This window comes from Hippopotamus amphibius, chromosome 2, assembly GCF_030028045.1.
Source record: "Hippopotamus amphibius kiboko isolate mHipAmp2 chromosome 2, mHipAmp2.hap2, whole genome shotgun sequence".
NCBI classification, from domain to species: domain Eukaryota; kingdom Metazoa; phylum Chordata; class Mammalia; order Artiodactyla; family Hippopotamidae; genus Hippopotamus; species Hippopotamus amphibius.
The window spans coordinates 191,234,293-191,254,215 of record NC_080187.1 but is presented as its reverse complement, the minus strand read 5'-3'; the positions used below and the strand labels follow the sequence as shown (position 1 = coordinate 191,254,215).

Genomic DNA, 19,923 nt, shown 5'->3' with positions numbered 1-19,923 from the left:
CATATGGAAAAATCATAATTGGTGACTCAGAATTCCCATTATTCAGGGAGGCCCAGCTCATGTTCCCAGTGTAGAGTTTTGTGTCAGTTGCCCATTGTGTCCGGACCTACTTATTATACTTCATAACTAAATGAATTTATAAAAATGGGAAATGAGTATATAAATATCACTTAACTATTCCTATATTAAAAAGTATAGACTTTTTTTTTCTACTGAGCATTTGGTTCAAGAAGTCCTGGGGTTAAAATTGAACTGTCTATAGAGACGGTTTCTAGACGGCCCTCTTAAATGTCTCTTAAGTAAATTCAAAGGAACTTGGACAATTTGCTTCCAAAGGCTGTGGCAGTCCATTGCCACAGAAGGACTAGATGTTCTTGAGATTGAAACTGCCAGTTCTGTCTCTCATGACAGTTGGTAGAAATGAACTTGTGTTTCTTGAGCTCTAGGTCTTGCTTTAGAAAGGCCCCTATAAGAGGAAACTCAAATTACTCAAATTACTTGTTACATATGTAGTCTCCAACAAACTCTTGTACATATTAATTATATTAGTGAAACCTTTATATTAATTGAGAAAATATTTAAATTAGTATACATTGTTTGAGAACATGTTTTAAATAGTATACATCATTTGTAAAGAACTTAAGTTATAAATGGCGTCTCCTTTGAAATTCTTATTTTTAGGCATTAAAAGAAAGCATCAGAAAGCATAAATGAATATCTCGTTCCACTACATACTCAATTGGTTGCTGTAGGATGATATATTTGAAAATCTTCTGTGTGCTTTACATATAGACACTATAGTGGTTTAGAATTTTTATTCTTTCATTCAGCAAATAGTTCAGCGTTTGGTGTGTGCTGGGCTTTTAGAAGTCCAAGTAAACTCACTCTTTACTTCTTTAATGATACTTTCTAAGATGTAGACATTTACAAGGCTAGATCTGTTTACAAAGTCCTATTTCTCATGGATCATCATACCTTTTTAGAAATGAGTATGATCAAGACCTTAAAGCAAGACCCTCTAACTTCCTGGGTTTAACATGGGGCATTGAGATCTCCTAATTGGTCACTTACGGACTTTTCCCACATTTAATTTTCCTTGAAGACATCAACGAGTGCAAGATGATTCCCAACCTCTGCACCCATGGCAAGTGCAGAAACACCATCGGCAGCTTCAAGTGCAGGTGTGACAGTGGCTTTGCTCTGGATTCTGAAGAAAGGAACTGCACAGGTCAGTGAAGGGGCTCACCCTGGAGGGACACCCTTTGGAACTCTTGGCCTTTAACGTGTTGCCATAAGAGGTAAACCTGTCCTGAGGCTCACGTGCTGCCGCTTGCCGCTTTTGCACAGACATCGACGAATGCCGCATATCTCCTGACCTTTGTGGCCGAGGCCAGTGCGTGAACACCCCCGGGGACTTTGAGTGCAAGTGCGATGAAGGCTATGAAAGTGGATTCATGATGATGAAGAACTGCATGGGTGAGTGCGTGACCATCTGAGCAGCCCAGGGAAGAAACATTCCAAGAGGCTTTGGTGACTCATTGCCTGGGTTGGTTCTTCCTGCTCCCCCAGTGTGCTGGTCTCCTGACCAGTGAGTCAGGCATTGGTCTGCGGCAGAGGGAGACTGACATGTGGAAGGAATGAGGGAATTCATGCTGTGGGGCGGCGGGTAGCCTCAGACACTAGGTATGGGTCCCTGGGAAGTGAGTTTAACACCTGGAATAGACACCCCAGGGAGGCGAGAAGAATTCAAACAAGCTATATTAAGGGTCACATTTCTAGGATCTCTGTTCATCATTTCTGGAAGAGGAGATTGATTAAGATAGTTGCATTAGATCAGGTGCCCTAGCAACAAGGCTAAGATGGGGATATTTTTTGAGGGTGTGCTCTTAGGAGGAACATGTAAGAGAGTGAGGGAAGCAGCTTAGGGCAGGGGAAGAAGAGAAGCAAATTGTTCAGCTGCATTTTAGCTTCGATAGTACCCAAGTGTGACTAGTACCCAAGAGTTGTCCCATCTCGAGGCCAGGAGTCCGAAATTTTATACTCCCATGTCAGTTCAATCAGTTATTGGCCACGGGCAGCCCCCAGCATGGGAGGGGGTATAATCTCTTACGTCCCAGGCATTTCTGAGTGAGGTGAATAGCAGTTCTCCAAGAAGGGAGCCTGTGAGCCGTTCGCAGCCAGCACTCCCAGGAACTGGGCAAATGAGTGCACTGGCCTGGTTGTGCGGGCCTGGGGAAGGATACCACCCACCCCTTCAACAGGGGTCATTTCCATTTCGCAGATATTGACGAGTGTCAGAGAGATCCCCTGCTGTGCCGAGGCGGCGTGTGCCTAAACACCGAGGGAAGTTACCGCTGTGAATGTCCTGCTGGCCATCAGCTGTCCCCCAACATCTCGGCGTGTATAGGTAAGGAGGACCACTTACCTGTGGCCAGTCATTCGGCCCGCAGCTCTGCCAGAGTCAGAGGCTTATGGCTGGGTGTTTGCTATTCTTATTTTCTAAACAGACATCAACGAGTGTGAACTGAGTGCACACCTCTGCCCCCACGGTCGCTGCGTGAACCTCGTAGGGAAGTACCAGTGTGCCTGCAACCCCGGCTACCACTCAACCCCCGACAGGCTGTTTTGTGTTGGTAAGTTCTATATCTTATGCTATTTCTAATTTTCTTTAGTCTCTTTCTAAAGCACTCAAGTAATGCTCTCTGAGTTCTGTTTCCATCACTCGTTCCTTTTACTTAATCTTTCCTGTTTTCCTGGAAGTAAAATTCTTCTCCTGGTGGCTCACCATCTTTGGATCTCACCTCCCTCATCTCTTTAAAGACCCAGTTCGTTGAAGAGTGTTTTAGCTCTAGCAAGTATAATTTGCCCCATGCTGCTTTGCCTGGTGAGCGGTAGCACATCTGCACATGCACACCCAGACACATCAGCATGTGATTACTAACCGCCTGAAATAAACGCAGCCTGGTGACTGCTGGGAGAAAGACAAAAGGCACAGGGTGTGATCTTTGCCCTTAGGTGGTTTGGAGCAGCTCAGAGATTCCAAAGAATAATTATTGGGAAGAAGACCATAGTATGTTTACAGCTTACAATGCAGTCGAGGCCAGGGCTGGCACTCCTTAAAAATGGGGTTTTGTGGGACAAGCATTTTGCTTTATGGCTGCCCCTTGGGAAGTTTAGTTGTGCTGGGCAGAGTGGCAGAGTGGCACAAAAAGCCCTTGTGGCTTTATTGTGCCCAGAGTCAAAGTGAAACTTTGTAGAAACTGCCAGTTTTTGCCTGGTTTGGGGTATACCGCATGTGGAACTGCCAAGTCTCACATGGTTTCCACCCAAAATCATAAATCAGCCCAGATTCTTCTGAGGCATGTCCCAGGACAACTCAGAACTCCAGCTCAGGTCCTTGAAAACGATTGGAACCTTGGCCAAATGTCATGTTTGTAACGGAATCTGTGACCCAGAGAATTGCACCCACGTGCCCACGGTTATCACGGAGCTGTGTTCCAGCGCCCAGCGCTTCTCCTGCGTTGCGTGTGGCACCCACACTGTACGTTGTGTAATTAATTGTTCATCTAACTCCCCGACTGCAGTGTAAGTGTTATGAAGGTGGGGGAGTGTCTATCTCATTCACTGTTAGATTCTCATCTCTAGCACCTAGTAGGTGTGTAGGTAATACTTGTCAAAGGAACCAAACAGTGCAGTGACTTGCAGTTGCCCCGGGATGATGTTATAATTTTGTATTTTGCTTTGTTTTACTTAACCCATACGTACCTGGCACCTTTAAACACGTGCCATCATCACAAACACAGAGGAAGGTGACATTATTTTCCTTCTTCTTAGACATCGATGAATGCAGCATAATGAACGGTGGCTGTGAGACCTTCTGCACAAACTCTGAAGGCAGCTATGAATGTAGCTGTCAGCCAGGATTCGCACTGATGCCTGACCAGAGGTCCTGCACTGGTAAGTAGGTCTTAGCCTCCTGGGGACTATCTCAATAACAGGTCCCTACCTAGAGTGGTTCAGGGCCTGGGCTTTGGAGTCAGACAGCCCTGAGTTCAAATCTTTGTTTTGTCGCGTATTTTAGCTGTGCGTCCTTGGCATCTGATCCCACATCTATACTATGGTGTTCAGAGCGCCTGTGTGTAAGAGTATGTACAGCACTTAGCATAGTACCTGGTGTGTGCTCAGTAAGTGGGATATAAAATATGTTTTCTTCATTGATCAGTATTTTGAAGAATCTGATCTTATGGCCTATTTCAGGACTATTCAGGGTATGTTCCCTGGACGGGCAGCCTTAGCACCTCCTGAGAAAGTGTTAGAAATGCAAAATCTCAGCCCGCACCCCGTGCCGCCCCCCACCCCAGACCTACTGAATCAGAAACTCCTGCCGGTTGATCTCAGTAATCCCTTTTCACAAGCCTTCCAAGTGATTTTGGATGCGTGCTAAAATTTGAGAACTGCTGGTCAAGTTTACACTTCCTATTGTAACACCTGGGCTAGAAGAGCCATGCAGTCGGAGATGGGAAATGAAGTGGGTAACATAGGTACTAATTTTGGCTCAGGTTAAGAAGAAAACTTAGGTTTAGGAGCCAAAATTGTTTTATTGGACCTAGTAAAATCTCCCTTAAAAATCCTAGGTATAGATTTGGCTGTAAAAATTAAATTTTAAAAGTAAATATTTTTGCTAAAAATGCATTTAAGTAGATATGCTTATTTCAAGCATTTTTTTTACCTTAAAATATCCATAAAACAGCAAATAATAGACAGTAGGCATTTAATTTTGACAATTAGAAAAATAAGATTCATAATCATTTTCAAATGATAAATTTATATCAGAGATAAAAGTGCTAATTAAATGATGGTCTTTTAAGTGGGTGTGGACCTCCATCCTGAACTGTATGTCATAAATCTTGAAAATAATTGTCTCCTTTTTCACCCAAGTTAACCAGATGGGATAATTTATGTAAAGCGTTATTTGGATTTCAGAGCTAATATAGTCTTATGCGAGCAGCCTGAGTTTACTTGACTTGGGTCAGTTAACTTTTTCATCACTGATGGATGGAACGCATATCAACGACATGCCACTGTCGGCTTTATTCTCTGCAGACATTGATGAGTGCGAAGATAACCCCAATATCTGTGATGGCGGTCAGTGTACAAACATACCTGGAGAGTACAGGTGCCTATGTTATGATGGATTCATGGCATCTGAAGACATGAAGACTTGTGTAGGTAAGCCACGAAGACAGAATTTTCCAATTTGCTGGTTATTCACAAGCGCTGTTAAATTACTTAAAGATTTGTTTGAGTAGTGGATAGATCCTATATGGGAAGAGTAAGAATATTTAAAAGCATTGTACTAATAATATTCCAAAACTCGTTTTCCCAGAAGCAACTTCTGTGTGGCTGTGATATGATGCTCTTGTCAGATATGTTATATGGAATAAGCAAACCATTGGTCAACACCAGAGGGACAGTTCTTTTATGTCTATGCATTGTTTTTGTCCACTTAACCCTCCTTTTGCTCTGACTACAGCTTAGGCTTTTACAATGTTTGCTTAAGGCAAGCAAAATTTATTTCTGACAAGAATGTAATGATTTCTAGAATTGATTGTATTTGTTTTGGAGAGTTTCTATTTCTGTTTTCAAATCTGTCAAACTTTTTAATGCAATATCTAATCTGCCTTTAATCACATTCAGTATATTTTTAATCTCAGACATTATAGTTTTCATCTCTAAAAGTTAGACTTGGGTCTTTTTTTGATATCTTCCTTGTCTCTACTTAATATGTCCAATCATTTCTCTAGCTTTTTAAACACAGGGAATACAGTTACAATAACTTTTAATTTTAACGTCTTTGTCTACTAATTCTATTACCTGTGTCAATTCTGGGTCATTTCAATAAACTGACTTTCCTCTTCATTATGGGCCATATTTTCCTCCATCATTGAATGCCTGGTAATTTTTAAAAATTAATTAACTTACTTATTTTTGGCTGAATTGGGTCTTCGTTGCTGCGCACGGGCTTCCTCTAGTTGCTTTGAACGGGGGCTACTCCTCCTCTTGGTGCTAGGGCTTCTCATTGTGTGGCTTCTCTTGTTGCAGAGCATGAGCTCTAGGTGCTCGGGCTTCAGTAGTTATGGCTCGCAGGCTCTAGAGCGCAGGCTCGGTACTTGTGGCGCAGGGGCTTAATTGCTCCGAGGCATGTGGAATCTTCCCAGACCAGGGATCAAACCCGTGTCCTCTGCATTGGCAGGTGAATTCTTAACCACTGCGCCACGAGGAAAGTCCCTGAATGCCTGGTAATTTTTGATTGGATGCCGGATGTTGTAAATTTTGCCTTACTGGGTGCTGAATATTTTTGTATTCCTAGAAATATTCCTGAGCTTTATTTTGGAACATACTTAAGTTATTTGGAAACAGATCGGTCCTTTCCAAGTCTTGCTTTTAAGCTTTTAAACAGCAGTTAGGGTAGGGCTAATTTTCTCTATTACTGAGGCGAGACCCTCTGGATACTCTACTCACTTCTCTGTGAATTACAAGGTTTTCCAGTCTGGCTGGTAGGAACAGGCACAATTCTACGCCTTCTGGGCACTCTGATGATTGTTCCCTCTAACTCTTTGGGATGGTGCTTCCTCCAGCTTCAGGAGTTTCCTTGCATGAGTATAATGATCACTACTCATCTGGGTAGTGGCTGGGACCCTCTGCAGATCTCTGGATTTCTCTCTCTGTACATCTCTTCTCTGTCCTTTACTCAGCTCTGTGAACTCTAGCTACCTTGGCCTTCTACCTTCATCTCTTCAACTCATGGACATTTCCTGGTTGCATCTGTCACTCTCCTGCCATTGCTGTAAAACTCTCCCTACGCAGTCGTCTGGGCCATTTGTAGAACCTACCTAGCTTGTTTTCTTTCTCTCAGGGATCATTGGCTTTGTTGCCTTATTGTCCTTTCTTGTTGTTGCTCTTTGGGGTAAGAAGGTAAATTTAGTTCCTATTACTCCATCTTGGCCAGAAGCAAGAGTCTAGAATTGAAAATATTTAAATTACATCACATTTGTATCTTTCGAAAACCCTTAGCAAATATTTGTGAAGTCTTAGAAGTTAAAGTGAATGTCATTTAAAAAAAGATAATTTTTAATTTGGGGAAGAAGTGAAGCTTATAACTATCTGCACCAAGACGACTAGTTCATCTGTCTTCTCTTTCAAGAAATATGGAACTAAAATGTTGGCATCATGCAGTCTGAATTAAAATTTTCATTTTGCAGCAGCATATGCTGTTTTAAAAAGTTTTCCAGACTGTCACATAAACAGGCTCTATCCCCAACGTAGAGTGAATAAGTTTATTTGATTACTTGATCTCCTGCCCGTGGCCCAGATAAAAAGCCAGTGTGCAGGGTTAGCCTTCAGTGTAGAAAGCAAATGTGAGTTGAATTATGTAAATATATATATTTTTTTTTTGAGTGAAAACACTTCATCTTTCCGTTTCTTTGTTATAGTTGCTTTATCTCAGGGAAAATTTTTCAGTGATATCAAACAAATGGTTATATGTATTAATAATATCTGTATTTTACAGATGTCAATGAATGTGATCTGAATCCAAACATCTGCCTAAGTGGAACTTGTGAAAACACTAAAGGCTCATTTATCTGCCACTGTGATATGGGATATTCAGGCAAAAAGGGAAAAACTGGCTGTACAGGTATGTTTTTTCAGATTGAACAATAAGACCTTAAGTGGTTAAAAGACTGCTACCATGATTATAGATTAACATAAGCTTTTAAACTATTAATATTTTAATTCCATTATAAAGCATTTTGTATAGCATTTTTCATTAACTTAGCCTGCACTTCTTTGAAATTTGTCATATTTAGATTAGATCTAAGCTGAGGGTGAAAAAAAAGACATATGAGAGAAATTACCACCATAAGTAACACTATAAATATCAATATTTTCTGAGGTTAAAATAACATTTTTATATCAAAGTAGTTAACATGCTAATTACCAAACATCCGTATCCCTTTATTAAAGCGGACCTTTCCCAATAGCCTCCATTGCCAACTCTTTAAGGTTTTATAAGTGAAATTACTTTTTAAAGAAACACATGCTACAATTCATATATTTCATCAGTTCTCATCAGTATTCCAGTTTCTTAAATTAGTGTGCTTTTGATGCATTAAGTTGCTTTTGCCCTAATTAGCCTTTATCCCTGGGACTTAGCAAATCTCATGAAGTGATAATTAAACCATTAATTTTGCTTGTTTAATACCAGTAGCACAAAAGAAGGTCTTTTCACAATATTTGTAGGAGATTATTCTATTAAACATCAAATGGAGGAAGTCACTCTGAGTGAATGATGTTTCTGTGTTTAATTGCTGTTTTCAAACTTTAGGCAATGTTTAGTGCATGGAATAATAAAGTTTTTACTGTAGTTACCTATAGTAATAAAACAGATTATGGCATATAACATAATTTAAAACATAATGGAGACCTTGAATTAGGTAACTGCATGATTTCTTTACAAATAATAGACTTCAATTTCAAACACCAATTTGGCAAGCCATTGTGACTTAAACATTAAAATATTTGCAGATTGGCGATGTGGTACATGTACAGATCCTTTTCTTAATTATATCAACGTTTTTCAAGAAAGTTCCCAGTATGTGTTATCATTTTAAACTGTTCAATAATGTGAAGTTTCAAATATATATACAGATATCACCAATAAAATATGATTGGCTCAAAAATGACAGATTCTAGCCAAATTATAAAAAGAATGTAGCTAGAATGCTTTCATGCTCACTATATTAGTCTTCCTATGAAACATGACTAGGGGTCCATTCTGATGAAGAGCACAGAGTTTAAAATCTCTAGTCCTCATGTGGTGTCTGGGGTACAAATGTTGCTTATATCAGCATATCTGTAGTTCAAGCTTTATTTTTAGCTTTCAGTAAAAATATAGGACTTAGGGTAAGGAGTATTGGTCTGGTAGTAATGCAGGAGAAGGTAGGCTAGTTCTATATTGCATTTTACCTAAGAGCGGCTAATACCATTGTTTGGCTAAGGTGAACTCACTGAAATTCAACCCAGAGAACCGTGATTCTTATGAAGGGAGAAGTTAATCTAATGGGACAGTCTTCATTTCCTATAAGAAAAAGATCTCTTGGATTTCATGCTCCAAATTCCAGCTAACAGAGGCATGTGCAGAGGCTGACGGTTTTAGGCCTCTTACCGTGAAGAAAGCTTAAATTTTTATACAACATTAATATCATTTTAGGTAAATAAGGTATAATGCATGTAATGCCCTTGGCACAGTGCTTGGCATACAGTAGCTGGTCAGTAAATAGTAGCTATTGTTGTCATTATAAAATGAAACACATAGACACAGTGTCTACAGCCATTTTAATTAAAAACATAACTTCTAGTCTAGCAAAATTCTGTACTACTATTTACTGAGATGCTTGCAATCAGTTTAAAGAAGGAAAATCTTATTCTGCATATTAAAAAGCTTGTTTTTTTGTAATTGAGTTTGCCCAGGTACTAAGACTACAGTGACGAGAGCTGTGTATTCCACATTAGATGAGATGACACCAGTTTTACATTAAGAACAGCAGTCTTTTAGTAAATCACATGAACAGAAACATGGATTTGAAGTCCAAGAAATATTCTATATCTTTCCCCAAGGGCCAACATCCCTCTTCCCACTTTTAAATTATAGCCTAAAATGGTTTTTCAATTGCATAAAATTCAGCTAGCACTGTAGGGATAAGAATTGAGTTTCATGGCCCTTTTGATATCACAGTAGCATGGTATGTGATATTCTCATGTAAAGGAGTAGAACTCTGGGTTTTATCCCTAGTTCTTTTCCTGGTTCATGAGCTTGAAGAAATCACCAGAGTGCTCTCTAGTTATGCAAGTGTTCCCCCTGGGTAAGCAGCCCTGCAGTGAACTATGTATGGAAGGAGGGGGTGCGTTAGGGCAGGAAGAAAAAGAGGTTCTCTGTAAATACTGTTATTAACAACCAAGGGTATCACATTTGATTGGAAATGACTTACACAAACAGGAATTGGCAGCAAGTTTGGTATACTTAAAAACAAGTTTTTAAAGATCTGAGCCAAAATGCTTTTTTAATCCCATGTAGCTAGGGCTCTTTTACCCTACTTTTAGTTTAAAGTTAGTGTCACTCACAACTTAGAATACCATCAGGTTACCTTGGTGATGGTATGTTAAAGACAAGTGTTTATAATGTCCCAGGCAACTAATGTAAATAAAGATATGTATCTTGCCTCATGGAATAAGCAAGCCTCACAACAAACAACAGTGAAGAACAGACCTGGAGATATGTTTTGATGACAGACAAAAGAAATATATCTACTTATATTTCCGTACATATACGATATGTACACACACATATCATATGTACACATATATTTTAATGAGTACCTTGTAAAGGAATTATAAAAATATGTATGCTATTTCATAGGGAGGAACTGTGTTTCACGAGAACTTAAAAAATGTCCTCTGGGTTCCATTACAGCTGTGTCTAAATATTTCAGCTCCCTTGTCATTACTGATTGTTTCCATTTTAACAAATAAACATGGGTTTTTTTTTCCCCCAATCACTTTAGCAGTGTGCAGAATCCACCCACTGACTTACATTCCCAGCCCACACAGATGTTAAGGGTTTCTTTTTTCTCCCTAAGCTTTGTTCAAATCGTGGATGTGGCTGAGGCGAACGTTCAGTTTAATGAAGGGAGCATGGGCATTTTCTTTCACCTAGAACAAGGCTCCCCTATCCTTGGCTTAAGGGGGCTGGATTACAGGTTTTCTGTGGCCCGCACCAACAAGGCTTCTGATGCTCATTCTGCATAACTGTAATCAGACAGCAGATGGAAAGAAGGAACACTAGGTTGCTGCCAGGTGCCATCCTTGGTGGGTCCTGGCTTTCTCATGCTGACCTGTAAGACTGCACCTCCCATCACGCGCTCTCTCAGTCAGTCAGTGAGGAAGGCATTCAGTTAGTCAATCAAGTCAGGACTGTTTTGAGCTAAAATAGCAGGATCGCTGGGCAGTTTCATGTCTCAGTCTTTCTGCTCTTCACACGAGACACGATGCTGGGGGTCTGGGTCCATGAAAGGGAATCATATACTTCAAAACCACCAGCACTCATTGAAAACTGGCCCTCATTTCCTTCTAGCTCCTTATCACTGCTAATTGTTCTCCCCTGGCTGTCAGCCTGTGAAAACTCTGTGGGTGTTCAGTTGCATAGTTTTGGATCAACTTTGGGTCCAAATTGAAAAATCCAAGTAGCCTTCATGTTTGGCTCTTCATTCACTCTAACGCCCTGCTCCCCAGTGCCTCATCAAGGAGGTTCCACGGTGTGCCAGCCGTGCTGGACCAGGGTCCTCATGACTGATGCCCAGATGGCAGGAAGGCAGGTACTTGCGTGGGTGACACAGCCTCTCCCACCATGATTGTCAGAGGAAGCCAGAGCTGCTCAGAGCACAAGCTCTTTCTTGAGTGTCAGATTCAAGTGGAACACACCCGGGACCTGTGCATGGGGTCTGCTCACACCACACCCTTGCCCTTGGTGAGAGCTGTGCAAGTAGGACCTTTGAGTCTCTGTGAGGGAGCTTTGGTGGGGTGAAGGAGGTTGCAGTGTCAGCCCTAAATTTGAATTTCTTTGCTTTTCTTGGCTTGTGCTTAATCTTAAAAAGGAATTTTCTGTCTGGAGCAAACTTGTAGGGGAAAGAGAACATTTGTACAGAAAGAGATGTTCTTGGCAAGCGTATGCTATGTTTCCTTCACATTATTGAAGAGTCGAGTGTTTGAGTACGGTGTTTTTGTTTGCTTGTTTCCCTTAAGGCTCTGTTTCCCCTTCAGTTTGCTTTTGTAATGAAGTACAGTCTTAGGCCCAAGTCTGCCATGGAAACGATTAATAATAATAGTCGGCGTGCGTGCGCGCGCGCATGCACACACACACACACACACACACACACACATACACACACACACGCGAGCAAAACCTTTTATTCAGAGATGCCTTTAGACTCTATGACCAAATCTTTATAATTCACTTGTTGCATACCGGTAGTGTAAGCCATTGAGATAATGACTTATACAAAGATTCACAAAATGGAAAATTGAATATGGACTCCTGAGTTACTCTCTACTCCTATTCCAAAGCCCATGATACAGGGCCTCTTGCACATGTAATTTCTTTTCACCCTGAAAACACTGTGGTAAAACTACAAATATTAGAAATTTATGTTCATATATTATTCATGATAACAAAAAGGGAGGAAGACTCTCCTTTTTTAAAATAAATAATTTTCTTAGTTGCAAGATTAAATATAGAAGGTAAAAAACCCACATGAAAATAAGAGCATCTTTGGACATCAGAAAATTGCAAAGAAAAAAGTTAACAGTATCACTAGATTGACAGGCTGTGATCATCTCTGAAAACTGTACTTAGTAGAGAAGATTAGTGAATATTTCTATAAGTGTGTTAATACCCACCAAGATTTGAAAGCGAACTTTTAATCAGGACTTAGAATAAAGTCCTGATGTGACTAAAGAAATCAGCTTGATTAGGCAGCTGTGGCCCAAGGCAAAGAGCACCAAACGGGCTGGGAAACTGAGTTCCAGGTGCTGCTGGCTCTGCCCCTCACTGACCTTGGGGCCCTGGCAAGTTCCCATGCCTTTGGGGACCTCTGTTTCCTCCTCTGAGAAAATGAGGATTAGGAAAGTCAAATTCTAAGTTCGCTGCACTTAGAAGATTCCTTGATTCTTTAATATCTGGGGGTTTCAGTACTCAGGCAATCGAAACTCATTGTTTCGACCTGAGTCAGATATGAGGACAAATAAAGGAGGGGCGTTAAGGCAGGACACTGCAAGAGTGCTGGTTTGCATCATTAAGTGTCCATGGCCTTGCCTGGGAGCTCTTAGGTCAGGCTTACTTTCTTGAATTCCCTGCCTATTATCCCTGGGCTGGCCTTCCTCCTTATTTCCTTGGAATGTGCCGTGCTCAATTAGTCAGTTGGTTAAAGCTCCCAGTCACAAGTTTAAAGCTGCCTGGTATGTGCCTCCCTTGACCTGTCTTAATAACTCAGTAGGTTCACATGGCTGCCCAGCTTACATTAAAATTCACCTACACAATACATTGTAACTGTAAGGACATTCTTCTAGGTGGGTTTTCATTTTTTACTTATTAGTGATATTACAAAAATATTTTTTGTTGGGAAAATGACATTATTTTGTGTTTGCTCTAGAAGTTATACAGAAGCCAAAGATCTTAGGACCATTTCAGAATTTCGGATGGAACATTTGGCAAACAGCATGTTTCCAAACACTTTCAAATCATTTAATTGGGCTTCTTAAGTAAACAAAAGGGTCAACATAAGTTGCTTGCCCAGTTTCTTTTTCACGTCACTATTCAAGTGATCACTGAAAATGCCTGCAACATTTTATATGCCAAAATTCGACCTCTTAACCTAAGTTTTGTGTTAGATATTGGTTTTCGTATACAATCATGGTATCCATACCTATGAGTTCTCTTTCTTAGTTAATTAAAAAGTTGGTTATGTAATGGATTAATTTGGGGAAATAGGATTCTTCTGTTAATTCCAATTATGATCACCAACTCCCTGTCTTACAGTTCAACTCAATTCTGACAACCATCTACCTGGAGTTAGTGTCAGATTCCACAGGTTAAGGGCTCAGTCCCGCAAAAGTGTCCTGACTTCAGATGCCAATCACAAGTCTAGGTTGTTTGTTACAGGTGCTTCTGACCAATCGGCTATGAATCAGCAGTTCCCACCCCCCACCCCTTGGGTTTGATTACTTTGCTAGAGTGGCTCACAGAACTCAGGAAACCAGTTTATTCATTAGATTTATCAGTTTACTATAAAAGTGTGTGACTCAGGAACAGCCAGATGGAAGAGATGCATAGGGCAAGGGATGGGGGGATGGCATAGAGCTTCCATGCCTTCTCTGAGCAAGCCACTCTCCCCAGATCCTCACTGCTCACCAACCTGAAGCTGTCTAAACCCTGTCCTTTTGGATTTTTCTAGAGGCTTGATGGCAGAGGCATGATTGATTAAATCATTGACCTTTGGTGATTGATTCAACCTTCAGCCCCCCCCCCCCCCCCCCAGAGGTTGGGGGTGGGACTGAAAATTCCAACTCTCTAATCACCCAGTTGGTTCTCTTGGCAACCAGCCCCCATCCTTAAGTGCTTTCCAAAAGTCACCTCATTAACATAAGAAAAGACACCTTTATCACTCTCAGTACTTAGGAAATTCCAAGGGTTTTAGGAGTTCTGTGCCAGAAACAGGACAAAGACCAAACATATATTTCTTGTTATAAATCACAATATCACAGGAAACAAAACATATTTCACTTTATACTTTATATTCTCTTCTATAACACTTCTATATTATAGAATCTATCTTGGCTAAATTTGGAAATGGAATTTTGAAGAATGGAGAGTTTTTGATAATTTGGAGTCTTTTAGTGATGTGACCCAAATCTGGTTCTCCTTTTACTGAAAAATCTCTATTGAATTGATTTGCGTTTTACAGGAAATATGCAAGAAGGCTTGGGTCCCAAAATGCTAGGACTCTAAGAAGCTAGAGAAAAGATGGTTCACACACTGCCTTAAGGAATATTCTCTGCAAATGCTTGAATAAGCTATACCTAAAGTAAAACTTTCATAGAAATAAAGTGTGGTTAAATACTGTTTTACATATAAGAATAAAATATAATTAGCGTATAGGATATAATTGAAAAAGTTTTCTAATATGCCAACGACAATGTAATCCTTTGTCTATATGAGATATGAAAGCAATGTGCATCATTTCTCTCTAGTTGATTTAATAAAAATATTGGGAACAGAAACATGTGATCATGAGCGTTAATAAGATAGAGCGTTAGACAGCTCACTTACTTCAACTGGAAGGAGGTTCATTTTGTTTTGCAGTAACTGGACACTTGCATTAAAATAATGTTAACAATAGCAAGTAGCATCATATTGTTCTTTGTAAATAGAAATTTAAAGCTGTTCAATTTATGTAGAGTGTATATGTGGATACTAAACCAATCTACGTTATACTGTGAAAAGTGTGAAAGCAAGTCAGCTTTTGAACACTGCTAAGTTATTTAAAAGACCCAGAAGGCATCATGCTAAATTTTTTTTTTAAACCACTGGTTATTTTTCCAGACATCAACGAATGTGAAATTGGAGCACACAACTGCGACAGACATGCTGTATGCACCAACACGGCAGGAAGCTTCAAATGCAGCTGCAGCCCTGGGTGGATTGGAGATGGCATTAAGTGCACTGGTGAGTGGGAAAATAACAGAAATTGCTTCTCATGCACTGCATGGGTTATAAGTATGAAAGTATCCGTTCTGTGATGAAAAATTTAATTTGTTTATTATTGATTTTAAATGTCACATTTTCTGTCCATAATGGTGTGTAATCTCTTTCTGTAAGATCTGGACGAATGTTCCAATGGAACCCACATGTGCAGCCAACATGCAGACTGCAAGAATACCATGGGCTCTTACCGTTGCCTGTGCAAGGAGGGATACACAGGCGATGGCTTCACTTGCACAGGTAGGCTCATGTTGGAAACAGCTATGTAAACGTCAGTCAGAAAAGCAAGGTGCTCCACGTCTCTCAGACCATCAGTTCTTTTCTGAAGGCTGGGTCGATTATAGACAACTTGGAACAGAAAATATTACTTACCTGAAACTACATCCTGGTGGAATGGAAATTTGGAGCCAGGTCAATTAGGGAGACCTAAGAAACTAAATATATATTTACATAGGTGTATATATAGTTATATAGTTGATATCTGTGTCACTGTATATAATGATGTCATGAGTTTAAAACAAATCACACTTCCTTTGATAACCGTTAGCCTTTATATTTTTGTGCCTATTTCTCACTGCTGACTTGTTTTCCATGCTAAACTCGAGTGCACTTGCTGTAGGAAGCTACATGAGGAAAAGAAATTAGATGTTCTGCATCAGATCAACAGCATATATTTTTCTCCCACTAGCCATCATTCCGCATTGGTATAAGTAAGAATTTCATAATTGCTTTGAAAGGAATTCATTCACTTCCAGTTTTACAATATATTAATGACATTTTCTTCTCAGTCCTCATGAATAGTCATAGAATTAATGTGAACTATTACATATATTTAAATATATGATTAGGAACATGATTATATAAAGAGATGATATATACACTCATCATGACCATGTATGTACAGATAGCACTTTTTGTTTTATTTGGTATTAAATTAGATATTGAGGTACATTTCTCATTGGCCATTAGGTAGCATAGCTGCTCATATGACTTGAAGCATTCATTTATCCTGAGTGCTCTGCTCACAAGAAGTCATTTAACATAAAAGAGGATGAGGCCCAGTAAGTGATTTACCTGGATTTTGTTTTAACTCACTAAAAGTTTTATCATATTTGAAATTATATTTGCTTAACCCAGTGAAGTGTTGTCACTGTAAACTTCCCATTGCTTTTTAGAAAACATTCCAAGTTTCATGTATCAGGCGTGTATGGTTCATGTGTTTGATATTTAATGCCTGTGATTATTAACAAAACTCAGAAGAGATTAAGCAGATAGGAATTTTTGGTCTCTTCTATCGTTGCTGTTCTAGATCTTTTGCTGCCCAACTGAGCTGAGCCTGAAGCTGGAGAATCAGGCACAAACCATGATGTGTTATTTCCTGTCATGGATGTGTCCTCGTGTTGATGACCTGCTTGCAAAGGCCTGAGTGTGCACCATCCGTTTGACTTATTATCCATTTCACATCATTAGAGATAATTTAGCATTCAGGATTCTGCATCTGAAACCCCTTGTTCACTAAATATTTAATATTCGCATTCAAAAGAGAAAAATGAGTTTACACGTGTCAAGTAGAGAATAATTGTATTTTTGGAACACTGCGACCCTCAGGAAGTTGACAGCTATGAAAGTTGTTGGACCTGAGGAACCACAAAGCTCCTAACTGAGGAAGAGTAACTTGTGTTTCTTTTTGGCTGTAGATCTTGATGAGTGCTCCGAGAACCTGAATCTGTGCGGCAATGGCCAGTGCCTAAACGCCCCGGGAGGGTACCGCTGTGAGTGTGACATGGGCTTTGTGCCCAGTGCTGACGGGAAGGCCTGTGAAGGTAACTGATGGGGACGCTGCCGGGGGTTTTGCAGGGCCTGATGAGATTAGGTTATTTAAACATTCCTGATGGTTTTTGTTCGTTTGTTTTTTGTGTTTTACACCTAGGTATATTTCGGCTTCCCATCTAACCTGGTCAGTTCAGTTTGTGGAGGGATTGGACCATTTCTCTTTGTGCAGAGAAAATCTCAGCTCTTTGGCCATAAGCTGCACATCCAACCTTGGCCAGATGGTTTGCAAGAGCACACCCATTAGTCATAGGAGAATGAGGACAACCAAGTCAATGCAACAAATTCATCCCCATTGCTGGGGGAAAGAGCTCAAAGTGCTGGTGCCCCGATAATGAAGGATTCTCTTTAAATATGGAAACACAGTTTATTATCTCTGCTATGGTTTGGTTTCTAGAAATAAAGGCTTTAAAACAACAGCAGAGTGGATAGTCTTCTCCATAGGTAGAATAATGTCCTGGGTATGTCTCACGTGGTCTCTGAGTAGCTAATGCATATGAACATGAAACAGTCTTTTGCAAATCCATTCAGTAGGGGAGCCCTAGAGATAATACCACATGTCATTATGTCTCTCCGGGTAAGCCTCCATCTTTCTGAGGAGTGTTAGTCAGACAGAAAGAGTCCTGAGAGCCTGTTGACTGAGGAAACACAAGATTCTTCTCTTTACCCACACTTGTCAAATGAAGCACATTATCCCTCCTTGAGAAGAATTAGTGACCACAGTGAACTGAAAAGATTTCAGTAGAAATAAACACATGATAACGACTGACAATAGAAGTTTAAACAAGACCCTGATTAATGTCTTAACTAATAGTCGTTGCTCGTTACTAGGACATTAACTCAAAATCAGTCTTTAGCTATGACCTGTATACTAATTCCCTCCTATGGTTCTATGTAAATGCTTGTCTTTGTTAAGGAATCATTGGGTGTTCTTTATACAGTTTATATTTAATAGGCAGAGTTTGATATAAAATTCCTTTGAGGCGAGAAACTAATTATGCACTTGATCATGTGCCCAATGCCTTGTTTGCTTTTGTTACTGTGAACATCCAAGGAAAACAGGTACCATGCCACCTCTGGGAGCAGAAATAGGCACAGTGAAAGTTTTGCTTCCCTTAATGCTATAAAGGAGTGTTTTGTTTGTTTGTTTGTTTGTTCTTAATATAAATCATCACTGGCAGAGCGTTCATGGCTATTAAAGGCCAGTCTCAAGGCTGAAAATGTGCCTGCGAGTCAATCACACAAGAAGAATGTTAACGTGAGGCAGGGACAGAGGCTTGAAAAACAGAGTCTGCAGTTTGCAGATCTCCATCAACAACTGTAAACACATATCCTGGTACTAGGAACACAGAGGACTATGAAAATTGATGATAAAAGTTACCACAAAGCCTTTGTGGTTCTTAACATTTTAACTCACAGCAAAAACAGTGAATGTATAGATTAAGAACAACCAAAGAATTTAGTCTAAGTTGGCTTGTTTGGCTCTTACTTTACAAAAGCAACATGGACCTACAGAAAACACTGTAAATGAGGTACATATACATAAAATGCTGAGCCCACTGCTTGGCATGTAATAGGGGCTGAGAAAAGGGAAGTTCTCACCTAGGAGACTTCCTTATAGATGACAAATCACCTGAAAGTCTATAAGAGAAGGACCTAGGTTGATGTCGGCTAGTCTTCATTTTCTTAATAATAACATCATCTGCCTAATCATATTAGGCAGTTTCTTTAGCAAAAAAAAATTTAATTTCTCCCCCTTTTTATCCTCCCCCAAGATATCGATGAGTGCTCTCTTCCGAACATCTGTGTTTTTGGAACTTGCCACAACCTCCCTGGCCTGTTCCGCTGTGAGTGTGAGATCGGCTATGAACTGGATAGGAGTGGTGGCAACTGCACAGGTAAGGCCTCCATTCACATGGAAATCTGCTCCCAGGCGTCCCAGGGGACCCAGCTGTTAGGGCCTTGTGGGGATCACACAAAGATGTTCACAGAGTCACAAAAGAAAAGGAGGGATGAAGAAGCATTAGGTATCATAGAATAAATTTCTTCATACCTGGACCTAATTAGCTGTGAGGATGCAGAGGAAAAAGTTGAAGAGAGTTGAAGGTGCAGAGTTAGTAGCCTTAGAATCAAGCTCGTGGCTACAGAGGCATGTTCCGGGCTTGCGGTTCCTTTTCTTCTTGGGCACATTTTTGGAGAGTTTCATTTGGAAGGCTGTGCCCTGGGATCATGGGTTTTGTCTCGAACTTCTCTGCTGAGACACCCACTCCTTCCCAGCCCTGGCCTGTTGGTGGTCACTAGAGAACGCGGTACGTAGAAGTCAGCCATCCATTTCTAGTGTGTGGATCATTTTCTTGTAGTGCAAAGAACTCTCCAGGAACATTAAAAAAAAAAAAATTAGAAAAGCCATAGTAGACACTCCATAGACCCTCACTGGTTCACTCTGGAACTGAGTTAAGACTTTGAGAGCCATTTTTAGTTCTCCAACATAGCCTCCCCTTCCATTCAAGGATACTAAGGAAATAAGTTCCATTCTATGGGCTCAGGATTTCAAGAAAACTCTACCTAAACAAGCCATGACCCAGTGGCTCTCCAATTATGACCACCACCACCATCTCCCTGAAATTTCTCTGGACTAAGGTGTTCTTCCCCAAGCACACCTACTTCTCTTGGTTTTTCAAAAAGATATTATGACGCCAAGCCGGCCTCTAGCACACAGC

At 40.3% G+C, this 19,923-nt stretch overlaps 1 protein-coding gene across 2 annotated transcripts in view; it reads left to right on the top strand.

The window, feature by feature from the left end:
• FBN1 (fibrillin 1) overlaps positions 1–19,923 on the top strand; it is a 250,972-nt gene that overhangs the window by 162,406 nt on the left and 68,643 nt on the right. For both annotated transcript variants that reach the window (XM_057722115.1, XM_057722114.1), the window contains exons 26-36: positions 1,103–1,228; positions 1,348–1,476; positions 2,282–2,407; positions 2,508–2,633; positions 3,835–3,957; positions 5,104–5,229; positions 7,571–7,696; positions 15,215–15,337; positions 15,491–15,613; positions 17,071–17,196; positions 18,979–19,101. In XM_057722115.1, coding sequence (XP_057578098.1) covers positions 1,103–1,228; positions 1,348–1,476; positions 2,282–2,407; positions 2,508–2,633; positions 3,835–3,957; positions 5,104–5,229; positions 7,571–7,696; positions 15,215–15,337; positions 15,491–15,613; positions 17,071–17,196; positions 18,979–19,101 — 1,377 coding nt within the window. The remainder of the gene's footprint in view (positions 1–1,102; positions 1,229–1,347; positions 1,477–2,281; positions 2,408–2,507; positions 2,634–3,834; positions 3,958–5,103; positions 5,230–7,570; positions 7,697–15,214; positions 15,338–15,490; positions 15,614–17,070; positions 17,197–18,978; positions 19,102–19,923) is intronic.